The 20017-nt window shown below is 39.2% G+C and overlaps 1 protein-coding gene across 1 annotated transcript; it reads right to left on the bottom strand.

Annotated features, from left to right (window-relative positions):
• Positions 1 to 2315: 2315 nt before the first annotated feature.
• ogfrl1 (opioid growth factor receptor-like 1) lies at positions 2316 to 12216 on the bottom strand. Its single transcript, XM_085428961.1, has 7 exons — positions 11897 to 12216; positions 9855 to 9941; positions 9655 to 9733; positions 9304 to 9382; positions 7958 to 8024; positions 6970 to 7115; positions 2316 to 5697 (listed from the first exon to the last, which is right to left on the bottom strand). Exons 1-7 carry the CDS (start codon positions 12080 to 12082, stop codon positions 5151 to 5153), a joined length of 1191 nt encoding a protein of 396 aa, XP_085285087.1. The 5' UTR covers positions 12083 to 12216; the 3' UTR covers positions 2316 to 5150.
• Positions 12217 to 20017: the final 7801 nt, after the last annotated feature.

Below are 20017 nucleotides of genomic sequence, written 5' to 3'. Positions count from 1 at the left end.
CCTATTGTTCAATTGTGAACTTTGACCTTAACTGGCTGGCCATTCCTGAGAAGGTTCATCAATGATCTCTGTTTTCTCCACATATGGGTAATGGCTCTCACTGTGGTTGACTGGAGTTCCAAAACCTTGGAAATGGGTTTTAAACCCTCTCCAGACTTCTTCTTCATCCTGGCGTTGTTCCCGCTGGTGCAGGGTCCGCGCTTCGGCAAAGGTTTCTCCATTTGGTTCTGTCCAAGGCGTCCTCAGGTAATGTGTTGACGGTCTTAATGTCCTCCCTAATTTTGTCCATCCACCGTTTCTTCGGTCTGCCTCGAGGCCGGCATTCTTCTGGGTCGATCGTCATAGCCATTTTTGCTACGGAGTTCTCATCGCTTCGAATCACGTGTCCATACCACCTCAGGCGGGACTCAAGCATCTTTTCCTTAATTGGGGCTACGCCTAGTCGCTTCCGTATGTCTTTGTTCGTAACACGGTCCCGTCTTGTAATTCCTAGGCTCCATCGGACCATGCGCATCTCCGTGGTGTTTAGGGCCTGTTCATGTGTGGTCAATGCGGGCCAACATGCGCAGCCATACAGGGCTACTGGGCGGACCACCGTTTTGTAGATTTTATCCTTGAGTCGATCTGGCACTCTTCTGTCGCAAAGGATACCAGTGACCTGTCGCCATTTTAATCAGGCTGCATTTATTTGTGCTTGGACATCGGAGGTGATATTTCCATGGTAGCTGATGACTGAGCCCAAGTAGCGGAACTCTTCTGTCTTCTTCAACTCTTTGTTGTCAATTATGATGGTGCCAACAGTTTGGGGGCCTCCTTCCAGGTATTCGATCTTTTTCGTGTTGAGCCGCATACCATATTCATTGAGCCGGGTCTTCCACAGTTGAGTCGTCATTTGGGTCTCTTCTCTGTCTTTGCTGGTGAGGATTACGTCATCGGCAAAGAGGAGAGACCATGGATGAGGTAACTGGAGGTTGGCCGTGATGGTGTCCATACATAGAATGAAGAGGAGGGGTGACAGAGCTGATCCTTGGTGGACCCCAACACTAACTGGGAAGGGAGATGATAGTCCAGCGGCGCATCGGGCTGAACTGGTGACGTTGTCGTAGAGGAGCTGTATCCATTTGACATACGCCTCAGGGACACCATGCGATCTTAGGGAGTGCCATATGAGGTCATGGGGGTACCCTGTCGAAAGCCTTATCAAGGTCTAGGAAGGCCATATGTACTGTCTTGTTCTTTTCCCTATTCTTCTCCAGCAGGAGGCGGGCGGCGTGTATGGCGTCAGTTGTTCCGCATCCCTCTACGAAACCACATTGGTTGGGGGTGACGTTGACAATTTCCCGAAGATGTGCATCGATGACTTTTTCGAAAATTTTCATCGTGTGACATAGTAGGCAAATAGGACGATAATTTGAGCATTCGGCTACATCCCCTTTGTTCTTCCATATGGGTATGGTAATGCTGGTCGTCCAGGCCTTCGGGACTTCCCCTGTGCTGACAATGTTGTTAAACAGTTCTGTCAGGATGGCCGTTCCTGGTTGCCCGAGAAACTTCCAGACTTTGGTTGTTTCCAGTCATGGTTCCGATATTGATTGTTCCAAAACGAAGATGGAGTCGTCTCTTTAGCCCAATCCGTCCATGAGTGGGTAGCCCTTGCTGATTTCCCATGTCGTTCCGTCGAGAACGGCACGCGTCGCCTGCGGGGGACGCCCTAGCATTTCCCAAATTTTGACGTTCCATTGCTATTTGATGCGACAATTTGAAGATTCGATCGACTTGTCGCACCGCCTGACATCGAAGACCATCACCGTTGGTTGGTTATCCAGGAGGCACCGCGAGGAGGTGGTGATTGGATTTTGCCTCCCTCTCCAGGGAGGCCCTCTCCAGACTAAAAGATTAAAATTAATTTGTTTTGTCTCATTTTGAGTTTTTTTTTAAATCATAGCATGATGTGTTGCTTTTTGAGATCTTCGCTTCACTTCTTCACTTTGTCAAACAGGTTGTTTTGATTGATTTCTTGACTCAAGAAGTCTGGCAGTAGTCAGGCCTGTTTGTGGCTAGTGAAATTGACCTCAACCACAAAGATTTTTCCAAAAAATCTTTAGCCAATATTAAAATGTAATGATCTGAAACATTTTAATGCAGAAAAATGGCTAAAAATACATCAGGAAGGGGGAAAATATTCATTCATAACACTGTACCTGCTTGAATTTAGTTAGTACTACTTGTGCATCAAAATGAGATGACAAATGAAACGAACACTGTTAATCCACAACCCCATTTTTATTAGAGTTACATGTGGCAAAATTCACATTTCAGGGTTTATGTCCACTTATTGTGGCCTGTCAGTTCTGAAAACCCCCCAAAACAAAACTGTGTTCAGCAAGCATAGTGAACATTTATCAATGTAGCAATCACAATTTATTCAAAGAAACAATACAAACAATTTCAAGTGTTATATAGTATTAACTTTTCCTCTATATCAGTTCTTCTAATGTATTCCTGCCCATACTCATATACTCATAGTGTACATGACTATATTGTGGACAATGATGTAGATATCAAAACGCTGTACAAAAAACAGGATGTACAGGAAAGACACTCCATACAGCATCCAGATAAAAATTAAAAATACAAAAGAGGCACTTAAGAATATCACACAGACATACACATACTCACATATGTACATGTGGAGTATACTAGAAATCAGAATACTTGAGCCCATGTTATCATATAATTCACCTGAAAAGTTATTTTTACAATTATATCAGATACACTTGGCTGGAAAGCAATGTCAAAACCTTGTTAGCTAACATACGCATGGCCGCCTCCTACAGCAAGAACAGCCAACTAAAGAAGTTTTAAACTTCAATCTTTCTTATACTTAACATGGCTTTTAATCTATTGCTACTAGAAGCATACAAATAACTATTAAGATAACACCTATAATTAAAAAACTTAGCTTTTAGTTTAAGTTGACTGGATAGATCAATGCACACTTCCTGATGTCTAATATTTGCCTTTTATTGAAAACTAAACATGACCAAGGAAATGCTGGGGGCGATGAGTTGACATTAACCTGAAATAAATTATTCCAGATTTGTTTTTTGTTTGTTGTTTTGAGTGGCAAGCAAATTCATCTTAAAAGATTCTGGCAGAAATATCAGCAGCACTGAAAACCTAGCCCTAGAAACATTTGAACTCTCAAAAACATGGGCTGAGCTATGGTTGAAACCTAACAAGGGTGTTTAACTTCTCATTTCAGTAAGTCACATTATTGCAAGGTTAGACAGTATCGTCACTATATCATGACTATGATGCACAGCCTTTTAAAACCTACAGCACTTTTAACAGGAAGACACAGATTGTCCAAAAAGTGCAACACACACATAGACAGTATCAAAGTCTGACATAGCTTTGAATTAAAATGAAGCCAATCCGGATTTGCCTGAACCCTGCTTTTTACCTAAAGTCCACCAGATGGCGATAGCTGTGGATGCAAAAAGGCTTCCAGTGCTATAGAAGCCCGTGGAATTTAATTTTTATTTGGTCTTGACCTTTCTAAACCCTTATCTGATGAGTTTATGGGCTTAGTTACTGAATAATAAAAAGATTAAGTCTATTGTTGTAAATCTTGGTCATACAATTTTTCCAAATGGAAGATTATTTGTGGTACAAAATGCTCATTAGCTAACAAGACCCACCCCTCCTTCTCATATCCATACATTTTGGGTAACACTATGGTAGCTACATCCATCTTTTATACTGTCTATGAGAACACACTGCACACCACCAGTCTGATCACATTAACTTCAATCCATAACTTCCAGTTAAGAATGGAAGAAGGCTTTTAGGTGGCATAACACACTGTGGAGGTGTGGCAGCCAAGCTAGCTCACGGCTGTTTTTCACGTCACTAAAACTCGATATATATAGTATATTATAATATAATGTGATTACAGTAATTCCTACTTTGGAATATGATTTGTATATTTTTATTTATTCATAATTTAACCAGTTTAATTATGCCTGTTTGCTAGTACTGATACAAACACCATCTTTAGCTTGTAACTGGTGGAAATTTCCGGTAACATTGGTACTAGCATTTCTACTCTTTGCTGAAGGATTAATAATATTTTCTGAATTCTTGCCTACAAGACCAGAAAAAAATGAACTGCGACAAACCTATCTGACACACTTTGTATTTTCCCCTTATCTTTTAGACTGAAATACAATGTGCATTATTTTAATCAGTGTAGTCACTGCCATTGGATAATTGGCTTTAAGCAGCCCTGGGTTGTTATATAGCAAAATATTTATTGCACAGTTTTAGATTTCACAATTTTCTGCAGAGTTCACAGGTAATAATGTCACCTAAAGCCTTTCTTTTCTTAAGTATTTCTTAAAGATATCAGCTTACCAACACGTTTTATTTTTTGCTATATAGTTCTGTACAATTTTCAGCGGAATTGGCTACCTTTAACATGTAGAGAGTAAAATCGCAGTGCGGATACATAACTGAGCTGTGCCTAAGATTAACAACAAAGTGAAAATTTCAAGTCAGTCAAGTTAAAAAAAATCTATAAGTATTGCTGACAAATTAGTCTTATTTCATATGCTTTTTACATGACATGGAAATAAGACAAATTCTTCCTGATCTCCCTTTTCACATTTGCTGTACAGACCCTGTACAAAAGGAGCTCAATCCAGGGTGTTGTTTGGTGGAGCTCCAGCTACATATTTCAATAATCTCACCATCCCAACACCAGCAAACATTCAGCATTCCAGGCCAAAACTTTAAATAAGGCTTCTGTCAAACTTTCTCTACTAGTTTAGATAATTTTGGGATTCGGCTATCTTAGCTCAGGATACAAACCCCACCAAAAGCACAAACAAACAAAAAATAACCCAGTTTTAGATTATAATCCCAAATTCAGTTAAGATAATTCTCTTGCAATAAATAAAGTACTGTTTGAGTTTATAGTCAGCCCTTAAACTAAACAGATTCTAATGATGTGTTCATTAACAGCTCAAACATCTGTACCTGTGTTTTACTGCCCTGGTTTGCATGTCCTTCCACAAAGCAAGTTTATTTCTTTACAATTTAAGTGGTTCATTTTGTTTTTTGTTTTCTGCTTTCAAAACTTTTCCCTACAAAGGAATCATCTCATTGAACTCATTCCTCTCTGCTCGAGCTCCCACCATCATCAGCGCTCCTCCCATGTTGGGACCAAGTCCCGTGCAGCCCTTGAGTCCTCCTTCAGCCAGCTCATGGCACATCGTGGCATTGTGGGAAGACACAATATTTCCACTACCTGCAGGTGTGAATATGGTGCTCTCCATCCCCCTCCTCTGTTGCTCTGGTGTTGGAGCAGGCGCCCTAATCCCACTACTTCCAGCACCCACGCTACCTCCAGCACCAGCACCACCTCCCCGCTTTTTAGTTGGTGGTCCCCAGAGGAACGCGTGGGCAGGTCTGTAGTGTTGGCGGGCATAGCAGAGCAAGCGTCGGCGGGTGGCTGGCAGGCGGATGGTGTAGACAAAGTATTCCAGGATGCTGTGCTGCATGTTGGACAGGGTGCCGTGGCACAGCGACTCCTCCAGGAAGAAGCGAACCAGCGGGGCCTTAAAGGCCTCATAGCCGAGCTCACCCAGGGACTTCAGGATGCGAGTGATCCGCAGGTAGTTGTGGTGGGACCTTCAATAAACACGGCGGTTGAGAAAGAGAATTTTGATTGATTAGAATAGTTTGAAATAGCTTTTCTGAAATAGCCATCTAGGACCTCCTCTGTAATAAGTGTCCAAAATAAGTATTTGGACACTTATTTTGAAACATAATCAAATTAACTTTAATTTCAACGGTCACTGGACTGCAAGACTGCACGTACCAATCATTTCTGTTTTTTAGAAACTTTATTTCCTCCTGGAAGTTATTCTTGTATCACCATCTTCAGACCCCATTCCTTCAGTGTCTCTTTTATAATGTTTCTGGTGTAACAGCTTTTTTCCTGCACGATTTGCACGTCCATATCCACTAGCATCAGATAACCCTGTGTTGGTATAATGTCCTCCCGATAACCATCACCTCTCTGTGGACACGGGCGGTTAAAAGTACCCATTTATTGCTCTACCTATACCACTTATCACACGTATAGGTTAAAAGATGGACAGATCACAAGCCTGTTCCACAGCTGACACACACGTCCCTACACAATCGCACATCGATGGGCAGTTTTATGGAACAACCCAACCACTGTTCATTCTGTGGTCTAGATTGAAGTAAAGGTGATGGCCTTCAATACAACCATGATGTAATGTCTGATGTCTCTGGCAATATAATTATTATTTACTGTTTGGTGTGGCTACTTGGCCCATGAGAAATCTAGAAACCAGATTCAGACATCTTTGTGCATTTTAATGGCAAGAGAATGGAAAGAAAATACACTGTTGTCAGCTTTGTTTTCCATGTGTTTAGAGCTTAACGCAACAATTAGATTCAAATGGTTTAAGGAAGGTTTGTGACTGGAGGAGATTGTGGTAATAAAAGGGAAAGTAATGCTTTCCCTTCTAAAAGGTTTTAGGTACAAGGACAAGCACACACTTTAATGTAAACTGCAAAGTGCGGCATTCAGGTGGTCCTTTGGCAGGAGGAAACACCGTACCTTATCTCAAGCAATGAAAACATCGAAACGGGATGTGAAACAAAAAAAACAACAACAATTGTTCTTTTAAATTGCCCTTTAACCATCTGTTTGTCCATTCAAAACATCCTCTTTCACATTCAGCTGCTGTTAGAGGAGCAATTAAGTTGCAAAGGATTTAGAATGATTGCCTTGCTAAAGGACTGAAAAGCAGCTACTGGCAACTATGCGATAACTTCACACAAATTGTAGCTGCAATTTTATCCCCCCCAAGCTACTGCACAGTGCATTTAAATATATAACGTTCGCAAGTGTGTGTGTGTACTTACTCATTAAGGTGTTGGAAGCGCTCCTGCCAGTTCGGAGCCCGAGCAACATTGCCACTCTTATCCAGCAGCTTGACGCCGTAGAAGTCCAACATGAGGGAATAGGCCGCCAGGAATCTCCGCTTTGCTTCCCGAGTGCTTTGGAATTCCTGATGTGATTCAACACAACAAATCAGAAACAAACAGACAGGTTGTGTACAAAAGCAGCTTTTCTCTTTAGGTGATCAGAAGAAGCAGAAGAGAAAGCTGTATGCAAACACTGGGTAATCGCCCGAAAACGAGTCTGAAATTTCATGAGGGACACATTTCTACCTACTTTTAATGGGAGCATGCACATGCAAACCAGCTGTGTTGTTCAAACAGATGTCTAATTTAGTCAGAGCCAAAGCTGAATGAGTATTTCCCAGAACGGTTGTTTGCTTTGTCACATTTGAGCGACTTATTTAAACGAGAGTGTATCGGCATTCTTAAAACTTCACTCGATTCAAAATTTGCTAAATTTGTGCTAAATTATTTTGGTAGTGAAATGTAAAGACTCAACCATGGGAAACACTTGTGCGATGAAAAGCCACAACTAAAGCAGTGATGCAAAACATTAGCAAAACCGTGACACTGAGCTGTGTTTTCCCCCTGCACTGAAAGCGCATTATAATGCACCTGAGCTGCCAGCGACACTCCACTAACTGTGAGCAACTCATAGTTCTTTGCAATGAAAGCATCAAAATCAGTTCACAGGTGGAAAGCTTTCAGTGTTATATGTCTGAATATAACCACATTTAAGTAAAAAAACGATCTAATATGCTAATGTAGGAAAGCAGAAGTGAAATCTAACACCAAACAACAGATATTTAGGTAGAAACTATAAAAAGAAGAGTGACCGCAGGAGCACAGCTGGAGATCAAGCACATGTCATCACAGTTTAATGAAGCACAGCATTAATAAAGCGGACCATCACAGACTAGTAGAGACAGAATATGTGTACGAAACTCACTTTGATTTCGTCCTGAGTCAGTTCATGTGCGTAGAAGTTGAGCCCTTGTTCTCTTAATGGGAACAGCCTGGGGTACAGAAATGGAGTAAAAACACTGTAAAAACATACAACACAATAACTACAGGGATGTGATGGTCAAGAAATACATCTGCCTACCAAATAATGAAGATAATTACTCAGTGTAATTTCTCAGCAGGTGCTACTGTTTGCTCACTGTGCATGGTATGTAAAGGCTGTCCACCTCTTTCTTCTAGGCTAGTAAAGTGACTGCTAAAACCTTCCCACCGAATGTTAACCTGGCAACCCTACCAGAACTATGTGAATCGCTACATTCACTATATCAAACATGTAAAGGTCAGCAGCAAAAAAGGCAGCCTGCACATAGAGCCTGGAAGTTGCTGTGTATGTACATGAAGACCAAAAACACAAGTAAAATAGTACTGAATAGGAGTGTTTGCCTACTTAACAATGAAGCTAGCATGGATGTGCCAAATAACTGCAGTTCCTTCAATGGCCACATGAGGCTGGCCCCAAAAGCAAGTCGTTCCCCTTTAACACTTGTTGTGCATTGTAACACTTCCATGTTACATATCAAACATGGAAGCCATATCAAGCTAACTACAGTTGTCAAGCTTGATGTGACAATCACCGTTTAAGCCAACGGTCCCCAATCTTTTTTGCGCCACGGACCGATTTAATATCAAACAACATTTTCACGGTGGTAGTCGCGTTGTGTCGCGGATAAAGGTGTCGCGGACAAATACAACAAAATAAAATGATACGACCAAGGCAAAAACTGTGGTATTTTGTAAATATAATAATAAACGCGAATTCACTGTTTAATTGTGTAACTTTATTAGCAGTGTCCTCCTGCTAATAAAACGACTCAACAACATTGAGAGTCACGTGTCTTCTCTGCCCTTTAATGCGCTCTGGTCTCTATGGTAACGCGTAAACATTTCTTTCAAAATAAGACACACAACTACAACACAGGAAAAGACCCAGAGAAACGATAAAAGTTAACAATAAAAACTCCGAAAACCATAAATTTCACACCCGAGCCTCAACTCTCGCGGCTTGGTACCAAACAACTCACGGACTGGTACCGGTCCATGTCCCAGGGGTTTAAGCCACTAAAATCAGTTCTGAAACCTGACTGGACAGGTTAAACTAAGTGAGCGGTCATTAAAATATTCCTGTTTTTTATTGAACTTTAATCTGTAACAGGATAGAAAAAGGAAGCTTTGACATGTCATGTTACCGTGCCTTCTTGCAGGCTAAGAACAACTTGATGCACAAACACACAAGCTGCATGAATATTAAAACAAATGGAGGGAATGTCTCACCACTGAATATAGGTGTGATTGTGCTCCAGTTTGTCATAGTCGCCTCTCCACTTAGAGAGAATCTCCTCTATGTAGATACCTGAGAAGAAAGAGGAGCTAAATAGCTGCAAAATAGATCTGTATTGCATGTGTGTGCGCTTGTGTGTGTGTGTGTGTGTGTGTGTGTGTGTGTACGTGTGTTTAAACAGTGGATCAGTCCACTAATCTGCTGGGCTTTCCCTGTCAAACTTGACCTTTAGCCAAACAAAACTCACTAAGGCCAGCACTAACATCACTTCTCTCCAGTGTTAACAGATCTGCATGGAGAGTGCACTTTTTTCTCTGTGTGTGTGTGTGTGTGTGATATCTGACCATCAGGCACTAGAGGGATCTTGTTCAGGTAGAAGCGCAGGTTGCGGTACTCATTGGGCTGCCGGGACCTTCTGAAGTTCTTCACATGAACACACACAGATAAAATATATCACAAAGGGTGTCTGCATTAGTGTGAGTGTATGTGTGTGATGAAGCCTGTCTATTCTCATTGTAGGGTACACATGTGTGTGTTCATGTACCGGGTAGCTGTGCCGATATTTGTAGAGGTCCCTGGCGGCATAGAAACTCCTCTTCATCTTTGGAACAGACTCCGGGGAGTCAGTCAACTGAAAGAGGAAGAAAGAAGGAAAGACAGAAAAAAAAGACTCTTAAGAATGGAAAAAAGAAAACAGATGGTGTGTTGCCCTTAGATGCCATTTAGCTGAATTAAAAACATTTAGTTGCTTGGAACATTAATATCTATGTTTTTCTCATAAAAATGGACAATTTACATCAGCACTAATGTGAACCACCACCAACCAGACACCTCTGTCTAATCGGGGTCATTTTTTTCATAAAATTTAAAGTGAAATGTGTTTCTTTGGTCTTTCTAACCTTTAGGGCCCTGCATGGTCAGGCTCCTCAATATTTATCTGACCTGCTGAAACCACATACATCTTCTTGGGCTTTAAGGTCATTAGATCAGAGACTGCTGGTGGTACCGCGCACTCGTTTTAAAACTCGTGGTGATCGGGCCTTTCAGACTGTGGCACCACGGTTGTGGAATTCTCTCCCACTGTCTCTTCGCTGAACGGACTCCATTGATTCTTTTAAGAAACAGCTGAAGACATTTTTATTTAGAAAAGCATTTGATTAATTTCTTCTTATGCTGTTTTTATAGTTTTATTGTTTTACATTGTTTTATTTACTGTTATATTGTTTTTATATTCCCATTTTCTGTGTTGTAAAGCACTTTGTGATTTTTATCTGTGAAAAGCGCTATATAAATAAATTTTACTTACTTACTTACTTACTTACTTCTTAGGTCATTTACTATAATCCATAAACTATCTCCCTCCTGACTTTAAAAAAAAGTCCAACTTATAAAAACAGAGCAAAACCATAAGTCTGGTTTAACTTTTAAGAAATAATCTATGAAAGATTGCTCCTGTTCGACTGTTATAACCTGCTGGTTCCTGTATTATAAAACAGTGTGAAATAGCCTAATAACAACAATCCCGTCAGCTACTCTGAACGTTATTGCACACAGTTTATGTGTCTGTAGCCTAAAAAGAATAAAACGTTTTCACTTTCTTTGTAAACCTGTAGGCAGTGTAGGGTTGGAGTTATGGTTCCTTAGATTACTTTGATAATTAACAAACATCACGTGAACAGGATGTAGCCCATAACATGTATGACAGTAGTTTACAGTAAGAAACCCAAGACTGAATCCATTTCTTCTCAAATTTGGCATGATTTTGACACCTAGCTTGCACAGTCCCACCTGGCGTGCTGATGCCTACAGTAAGATCACAGCATGGCTGTAGCATGAGGGCTGGGGGGATAAATACGCAGTATTTTAAATACTAGAATTTATTGCACTAACGCTCTCTAGCATTCAGAATTTATTAGTTATTTCTATCTTTACCGTATTTAACATTATCTGTGCTGAATCAGCACATGTACAGACACGGTTTACTCTGAAAATTACACTTGGGAGTTTGAATAGGTTATAATTTTGCGGCAGTAACCTGCTAAATGCATCTAAACTTCCACAAAAAACAAAACAAAAAAAACCAAACTTATTTGGTTGAGTCCATTTAAAAATAAAACATCGCAATAAAGGGCGACCTCGTCCTTATCCTGCCTGGCTGCCGTGTGTGTGGTCATTAACCTGCCTGTACACGGTCCCAGAGGAGGCTGAGCTGCTGCTGATCGTTTGTTCCCGGCAGATAATTCAGTGGTTATGTGAACTCATAACTCATATTGAAATAATGGCAGTATGGCAGAAGGATTGTCGCTATGATTTTCTCATGTGGATTTTTTTTCCATTTTAATCTTGCTCTAAATTACGAGGAGAACCTGTCCCCTATAATTTGTCCCCGCGTAAATGTACAGCCGTTTTCCACAGCATGCGTGTACAGCACGTCTTCACGGTACATGAACTTGACGTATTTCTGAATGAAAGTTTGGTGTGAGCTGTGTCTCGGGTGCAGACATCACCGTAGCCCGGTTGTCCTTACTGTGTCCCGGCCTTTTTGCCGGTGGCCCACATGTCCCGGCTCTCCGGCGTGAAACGTACCTGCGGTGTGCTGTCTCCGGCGTGCCCCGCGGCCCTCTCGCTCTCCGCCGGGCTGACGGAGTCGGAGATGCCGCTATCATCTTCAGCCGCCGGCTCGTCGCTCTCCGAGTCCGATCCCCACGTCGAGTCACATTCCTCAATCGTGCTCGGCTCCTTGAAACGCCAGCTGCCCACCAGGTTTCCCATCTAAAAAACATGCAATAACCGCCTTCTTCTTCTTCTTTTTAATTATCGCTTTTTAAAAAAAAAAAAGGTATAAATACTACATAATTTTGCCCCCAGCCTCGTTTTTCGGTTTGCAGAGCGGTGGGTTTGCACTGCGCTCAGTGCGGAGCTTTTAAATGGCAGAAAAGGGGGATTTCCACACTGGAAGGATGATGCGTGTTTCTGTATGAGAGGCCATTAGTGCCGCAGAGGCAAGAGGCGGTCTTACACCTGTGAATTGTATGAAACAAGGTTACAGTTGAGTAAAGCTAAGCTAGAGACTAAAACTATGAGTGGAAAACCTCCAAATAAAAAAACCCCCTAAAATAACAACAAAATAAAATAAAAAAGGGTAGATTACTAATATATGTGTAAGTATACATGTAGTCTACGCTGCCAGTGATGTTGAAAAGGTGCAAAAATGATCAAGAATCAATGTCAGAATTTAATATTGATTCAGTCAAATTAAAGTTGACAGTAAAAGATTAATTTAGCACAGTTTCAATTATTGTTTGCTATCTGGGATAACTAGCAAAAATTGATTTTTTTTTTAACATCAATACAATCAGCTTGAGGACACTTATGCTTACATGTTTATTGGGACTACGAAAGCGTAACACTAAAACAAACACTAATAAAAGCTAAACTTAAATGAGCAAACCCAGTTTGGAATTTTAATAACTGAATACAAAGAATCATATGCTCTTTAATGAAACACAAATTATGATTGAAAAGGTAAAATTAAAACAACTCTCATAAGAAAAAGTGAATGTTGTATCATCAAAATACACATTTGTAGTTAAGGTTAATGCCAAATGTTAACTAATTTAAGAACTTAACAATGTACAGTGTTGTTAAATACATAATTTGTGTTGTATGCTATTGATACAAGGCTTTCTGCAATCACAAAATATGTCCCAGGATTTTTCTTTTGGAATATGTAGGCTATTTACAGTAGCTTAAGCATGTGCCACTGTCTGTCCCTCTGCAACTACTCTGATAAAAACAGTAAGAATGTTCAAAGAGTCCCAAGTTGTTCCCTTTGCAGTCATGGTTACTGACTGAATCCTGGGAGGTTTTTCAGGAATTAATTACAAAAATAATGCCACAAAACTTTTATTCAATTTTATATACTATACATTAACTGTGAATATGTAAAAATGATGCAAATATGATATTTACAGCACATTTCCAACAGAGCTCCAAATCAAATACCTTTATGTTGCTCTTTATGATTCTTTGTAAGTATTTTAAGGAGTCTATCATCATTACTGGCAGATACAATGTTTCTTATTTGCTGTATTCTATTGCTCTGTGGCATTAATCACCTTCTATACATATCATTACAACAACAGCATCAGGACCAGAAGTGCATCACGTGACACAGGAACAGCGATTATGTCTCTCCAGGAGGAAAGTGAAACTGTGTTGGTTGTTCCTTTGGAAAGTCCATGTGATCTTATTGATTTTAAAGTGGATTTCTTAAAAGTGTTATTGTATTTGCCGTTTTGTTTTTAACCCAATTTATAGAACTTAAAAAACTTTTAAAGTATGGATATAAACAGAAAAGAATTACATCCTTATGGTGTAACAAGAGCTCATGTAAATGTTTACATCATGCCACTCTTTTTCTCAGGATAAAAGCTTATAATGTTTGTAAGTGCATACATCTTGTGATAAATTGCCAAGATACCACTTACAGATTTAATAAAGGGAATTCCCTATCGTGTGGCTTGTGGCAGGTTTCAATCAAGCATCTGTTTGTTTCTTATGACTCACAAAGTTGCTTAAATTATCTTGCCATGAAAATTCCTGTAAAGGACTGTTCATTGTTCTTCTTCTTGCTGTTCCGTTTCAGACTTTCTATGAAACTATTTTCTTTCCTCATTTTCCTTTAGTGGATCTTGCAACAAAAAAGCTCTAAATTCAAGAAAAAAAAATGTTAAAAAAAATTTTGCAGTTCGGCCAATTTTAGCTATCATTCAAAGATTTTAGTCCTTTTAGAGGCACAGTCCTTGAGGACAAAAATCTATTTACAGTGTCATGCTAAGCTTTCATATAGGTTCACCACTGACAGCCTGGGTTGTTGGTGAAAGAGGGTTTATTGCAGGGTTTGACTGTATATGTATACATATTAAATAATGAATTAATCAATCGTTAATCATTAATGCAAATATCTAACAAGCTAATCACATTGCAGAAACTAATCCTACATGCATGCAGATAATGAGTCCGTTCCTTGTTGACCACCTGTTAAATCCGGACTTTCAGTCAGGTGACCAACTTGCTACCCTGACGGGTAAAATATTGCTTCATCATGACGGCTAAGTTAAAATTAAAGATGCTCGAAGGATGGCTGGCGGGTAAAGGACCACAGTACGTCACGTCATATGAAAACTATGGATAGCAGCAGAAGACCACACTCTTAGCTCGTGGTAGCTAAGAGCAGAAAACTGAAGCTACAGTTTGCATTGACTTATTCAAACTGCACAACAAAACATTTGGAAAAATGTTGCCTGACTCTTCATTTCTGCTTTGACAGTTGGATGGTAGAGTCAGAATTTGGTGTAAACAGATAAAGATCAGTGCATCCTCCTTTGTATCTAACTCAAGCAAAGTGTAGTTAAAGCAAATACCCTATTTCTAAAAGTGATTATCGTTTAAAAATTTAAAAGAAATTTTTAAAGCAAATGTCATAAAGTCAGCTCTGACCTCCAAAAGCACATACAAGTCCAGATTGAGTGGGTGTTTTTGATTTGCTTAAGCCTGTGCTTTGGCTTCTGTTAGACTAGGAAGATGATTCATCAGAGGGGAGTCTGCAGTTCCTGGCAGAGTGAATGACACTGATGTGACTCTGAACTTCCAGCCCTTAAACAGGGATTTGTGGTGGCCTGGGTGAAACGTGTCAGTGAGGTGAGGATAGAGTCATTTGTTGGTCAAGAGAAAACTGCGCAATGTGGAACTACAGTGAAACTACAGTGAGGCAATCGAGAGAGTATCATCAGTGCTTCCTGTCAGCACATCAAACACAGAAACTGAATTTGGTATATATGGTATATGACTCAAATTTAACATTATAGAAAATTTTATCTGAAATTAACATCTGAAATAGCTGCAGTTAGTCAGCTCCTTCATGTTAACCTGTGTAGTTTATTTTGGGATTCATTTCTCCATAAAAACGTAATGTTGTACCAAAGTTGTGGAAATGTATTTAAAGAATTCTTACAGCTATAAAACCATTGTTGTCTATAGTGGAAATCCAGGACCAGGGTAGCTGATTGTTTTTGGTTGCTAACATGTTAAAAAGAAGTGAAAAATTACAAATTTTCACAGTCAAAATGAAGGTCAAACAACTGCCTTTTCAAGTGACTCATGTTACATTAAAATGGTTTAATTATCTGACAAATACAAACATGTTTTCATCCAGGTGCTGTTGTTTCTGTGGCAGTTAGCACACTGCATTGGTCCTCTATTTTACTGACAACTGCGGAAGCAGTGGAATTTACATTTACAAAATGAGGAATTAAGTTTAGAACTATCTTACTCAAGCAAAATTCACTAAGAGGATGTATTTAAAGGGCTGTGAAAACAAGAAAACTCTCTCGATGTTGTGTATACTTTTCAAACTGTCCAAGATAAGGATTTTTTTAACCACATGCTAAGCAGGCAAATTAAAAAAAAAGTAATAATAATTATTTATGTGTAAAATTTATGTGTAATATTACATTGGTTAGATTCACCATAGCCTGTAGTCTGGATTCAGTGCTGGTATACAGCATAAATCTCCAGAATAGTAAAACACCTCTGCACTTGAATATTCCCGCCAACATAATTTGCTGTGGGTTTGGCAGACTGCAGTATCATCCTCTCAGGCTCATTACATTATATACATCCATGTACTCAGAGGTTAAAGTGGGCTGGAACGATCCAGTATGATATTCCAACACCTCCAGTTAACATGCAATTAAAACCGATAGGCAGGTTAATGCATTTACTGTCGAGTGAATTCATTTTTCAGTGTGCTGCAGCCTGACTTTCCTTCCAGTTGTGTGCATCAAGATAGTTACTCAGTAACAAGCTGGCATCAAAGACAAGGGGCGAGAACAAAAACAGAAATAAGTGCCAGGTAATTTCAAATGGAACTTTTCAATCAGTTTAAACATCCTGTCACTCTGTTAATACCCCATCATTTCATATTTCATGACTTTGCCTAAAAATATTATTTTGGGGGTGTGTGGGATCAAAAAAAACAATTTTGACCACTTCTACTGAGAACTATGGAGGAGGATTAGGGCCCCTGGAAAAAAAGTGGGGATGTCTTTTCTTTCTTTTTTTCCCCAGAATTCTGAGGGGGAAAAACTGAATTCTGACTGGCTGACCGTGACTGAGATGATAAACTGTCAAAGTTTTACTTCTACAATAGTTAATTAAGGCAAGGCAAGTTTATTTATATAGCACAATTCAACAACAAGGTGATTCAAAGTGCTTTACAGAGACATTAAAAACAAAAACAAATAAAAAGCATGATTTAAAATTGATTAAAAAAACAGTAGATAAAATCAGAACAGTAGATAAAATCAGTAGTTAAAATTTAAGTTTTGAAATTTAAATTTAAATTAAATATGTTTCTTACATTTCTGTAGCTAGTCGTGAGATCAATGAGGTGTTTCACTGTGAGTCCGCTGTTTTTATACCATCTCTATTTTAGTGCAATGAATGCCAAACGTTACAATAAATTCATTTCTAAATTTTCACAAACTTCTTGGTCTGTAATAATTATAGTTTTTATATGTATTGGCTGCTGTGTTTGTTGTACCCTGTGTTTATTAGTTTATTCTAATGTGTATTTTAACTTTATGATCTTTAATGAATTATCTAAATCATTCATATATTAATAAAAATTCAAATTAACATGACCAACTTACTTGGCAAGTATTTTGCTGTTGTTGCAGGATGGTGTCAGAATGATGTGTTTTGGCAATACTAGTGCTCACAGTCAAGCTAATGCTACTATAGTGAAAAATCGCACAAAACTCACTGGAGATGCAGCCTCAAGTTCCAAAAAACAGTGTACTGAATAACAGTTTCAATAAACTCAATAAAGCATAGATGAAAAGTAGACAAAAAGCGTCCCCAGGGGATTAAGCTGTAGACAAACAAACTGGAACACAGTAGAAGACAATCTGAGCCGTTAGCCATCCATAAACAGGGATCCAGAGGGACGCAGGTGGCACCCGTCTTAAAACTACGCTCAAAGACAAAAACAAAAAAGAACCACAATACATGTGATACACACAGTACGTGACTTAGGCGAATACATAATCGTTAATATACTGATCACTCATGCTCAGATCAGCCTATTTGCTGAAAAATAAAATGCAACTTCTAAAATGTTTGAGGCATTACATGAGAACTAAAATAAAATAAAACCTGAGACAACTTTAAACACTCCCGTGCGAATGACTTTCCAATGCTTGCTTTGGTATAACTGAGGTTTAAACATAGTCTACTAAACACACTGATTAATAAATGATTAATGAATACAAGGTGTTTGTCCTATGTCCTTTTGCAAACTGAACACCACATGAACAGTCGTCATACCAGCATTGATAAACAACAGAAAAAAGTACATACAGGTAAAATAAGTTCAAACAAGTTTTCCAGTGCAGTTCAATTTTATTCAGTCTAATTCAATCCAGTTTTATTTGTATTGTGCCAAACACAATAACAATAACCTCAAAGACCTTTATATGTAAATTCATGACTTTACAATATAAAAGAGAAATCTCATCAATCAGGTTTTCACCTCTGAACAAGCGCTTGGTGACAGTGGGAAGGAAAAATGCAGAGTGTTACTTTTTATGATGGACCAGAAACTGTCCTCATCAAAGTTTTCTTAAGAGGTTTATTGTATCTTGGATGGTTTGTCAATGTTCCTTTGTCTTGTTGGCTTCTTCTGACATATCGTTCTGAATTTGTTGCAAAGTTGAAAGAAAGATGTGGCCAGCGGTCGACTAGCTAACCCAATCTTTAAAGTAACTCAAGTCGTGTGCTTGTGATGGTAAACATCTGGACCACAGTGTTGATTTGTGAAGAAGTAACTCTCATGACTCATCCAGTGATGTCATTCCCTGGCCAACCAGGGTCATGCAGTCTGTTGATGTCACATTTTTGGCTCGACACAGCTTGCTTGGTACGACAGCAGAATAGGTACTAATAAAGTACCGTGTACTACTACCTAATTGAAAACCCCAAGAACGGATTAAAATAGTTTTAGTTTCTTTTTCTTCTGAGTCGGTTGTTCTTTTACTAGTTAGCTAAAATAAATTAACGAACAACGAACCGTCCCCGTGACGTCATATTGTGTACTGGCACAAAATGGTGTTAAATATGGTCTAAAATCGTTAAACACGCATTCTTAAGTTCCAGCTTCATAGACAATGTTATATTTATGACAGTTTTCAGAGGGGCTTAGAGCTCCATGGTGTAAATGAACTAAAACATGCAGTGTTTTAGTTCATTTTAATTCCATAAACATCAAATATATATGTGTATAAGTAATTAAATAACATCCCAAACAAACAAACAAACAAACAAAGACAATATACTACTGCGGCTTTAATGTTGCAACAAACATTGGTGTTGCTTCCTCTCCACGATGCGGGAGATTACATGATACTCATATGTGATAATCAGATTCACGTTCTCTGTGAAACACCACAAAAACACAAAGATAAATGCCGAGAAAATTAGGATGAGATAAAAAAAAAAGGGAAAGGAGTGTAGTTTTTGTGGCAACGATAATGACAGAGGAAACATATGTGTTTTAGATTGGCTGAACGCACGCCTACAAATAAAAATACAGATGGCAAGCCAGGGCCAAACTTGTAGGAGGTAATGTGAGATTCAGCCTCTCTGAGTGATTAGTTCCTCTTTTTCCTCCTTACTGACAGTAAAAGTACCACCAGGGGGCACTGTTTCCCAAAGAATGCTGCCAGCTTGTCTCATTACAGGCGTCTCACCAGTCTGCTTGAGTGTATTCACGCGCTGCATGTATGTGATTGTGCTTATAGGCAGATCTCTGCAGGGGAATTAGGCACACTCACATAGTGTGTGTGTGTGAGTGGGTGTTTGTGCTTGTACAAGTCTTAAAAGCCAATCGGTTTCCCCAGAGATTGGCTTGCCATTACATTATGTGAGTTACTAATGCCGTCGATAATAAAGATTGAAGTTTAGCCAAATATTCTTCAATATCAGCCAATATTTTTAACCAGAGATAAGTAGTCACAGATTAGATGGGACGTTTTTCCCAGTCAAACAGTAACTTTTTATTCAGGAAATGTTGCATTTTATTCTTATTTTATTTATTTTACTCTCTTTTCAATTAAAGCAGATAAAGACCAGGATGAAACTCACTGCTCAGCTGACCTATTTTAGCAGTAAAAATAATTAAGCTCATAGCTCTTTTGCACACAAATCTATTTAATACTTCAAATTTAATCTCCGTTTATTTATTCATACTATTTGTATTTTACCTGTTCTAGTTCTATTTGCACATATTAACCGGCATCTGTGTATGGACAGAGAAATGCTTTTCTTTGCACACATGACAATAAACGCTTTGAATCTTGAATCTCTGTTCTGAAGCAATAATGTTATTTAATTAGGTCAATGGATGTTCTCAAGTGGCTCAAACTAAGAGATAAAGGAAGAGTATTGACGTCTCAGAGACACATGTGTTTATGTCTGTGGCTGGGCTAATTTAACAGTGCCCTTTTGACTGGATTCAATGGGTGCTATGGTGCTGCTGTTTGTCCTGCTATAGCTCTGAACCTGGGGATTTACCCACAGAGAAGACAGTGCTCATGGCAGCAAGTGTCTCTCATTTCAATTGTGTGACAAATGTGCTGTTATGGA

Source organism: Rhamphochromis longiceps, linkage group LG13 (genome assembly GCF_057381845.1).
Source record: "Rhamphochromis longiceps isolate RC_006_pf linkage group LG13, R_longiceps_female_GT1.1, whole genome shotgun sequence".
Classification (NCBI taxonomy): Eukaryota; Metazoa; Chordata; class Actinopteri; order Cichliformes; family Cichlidae; genus Rhamphochromis; species Rhamphochromis longiceps.
The sequence above is the reverse complement of the archived record's forward strand: the minus strand, read 5'-3'. Positions and strand labels throughout refer to the sequence as shown.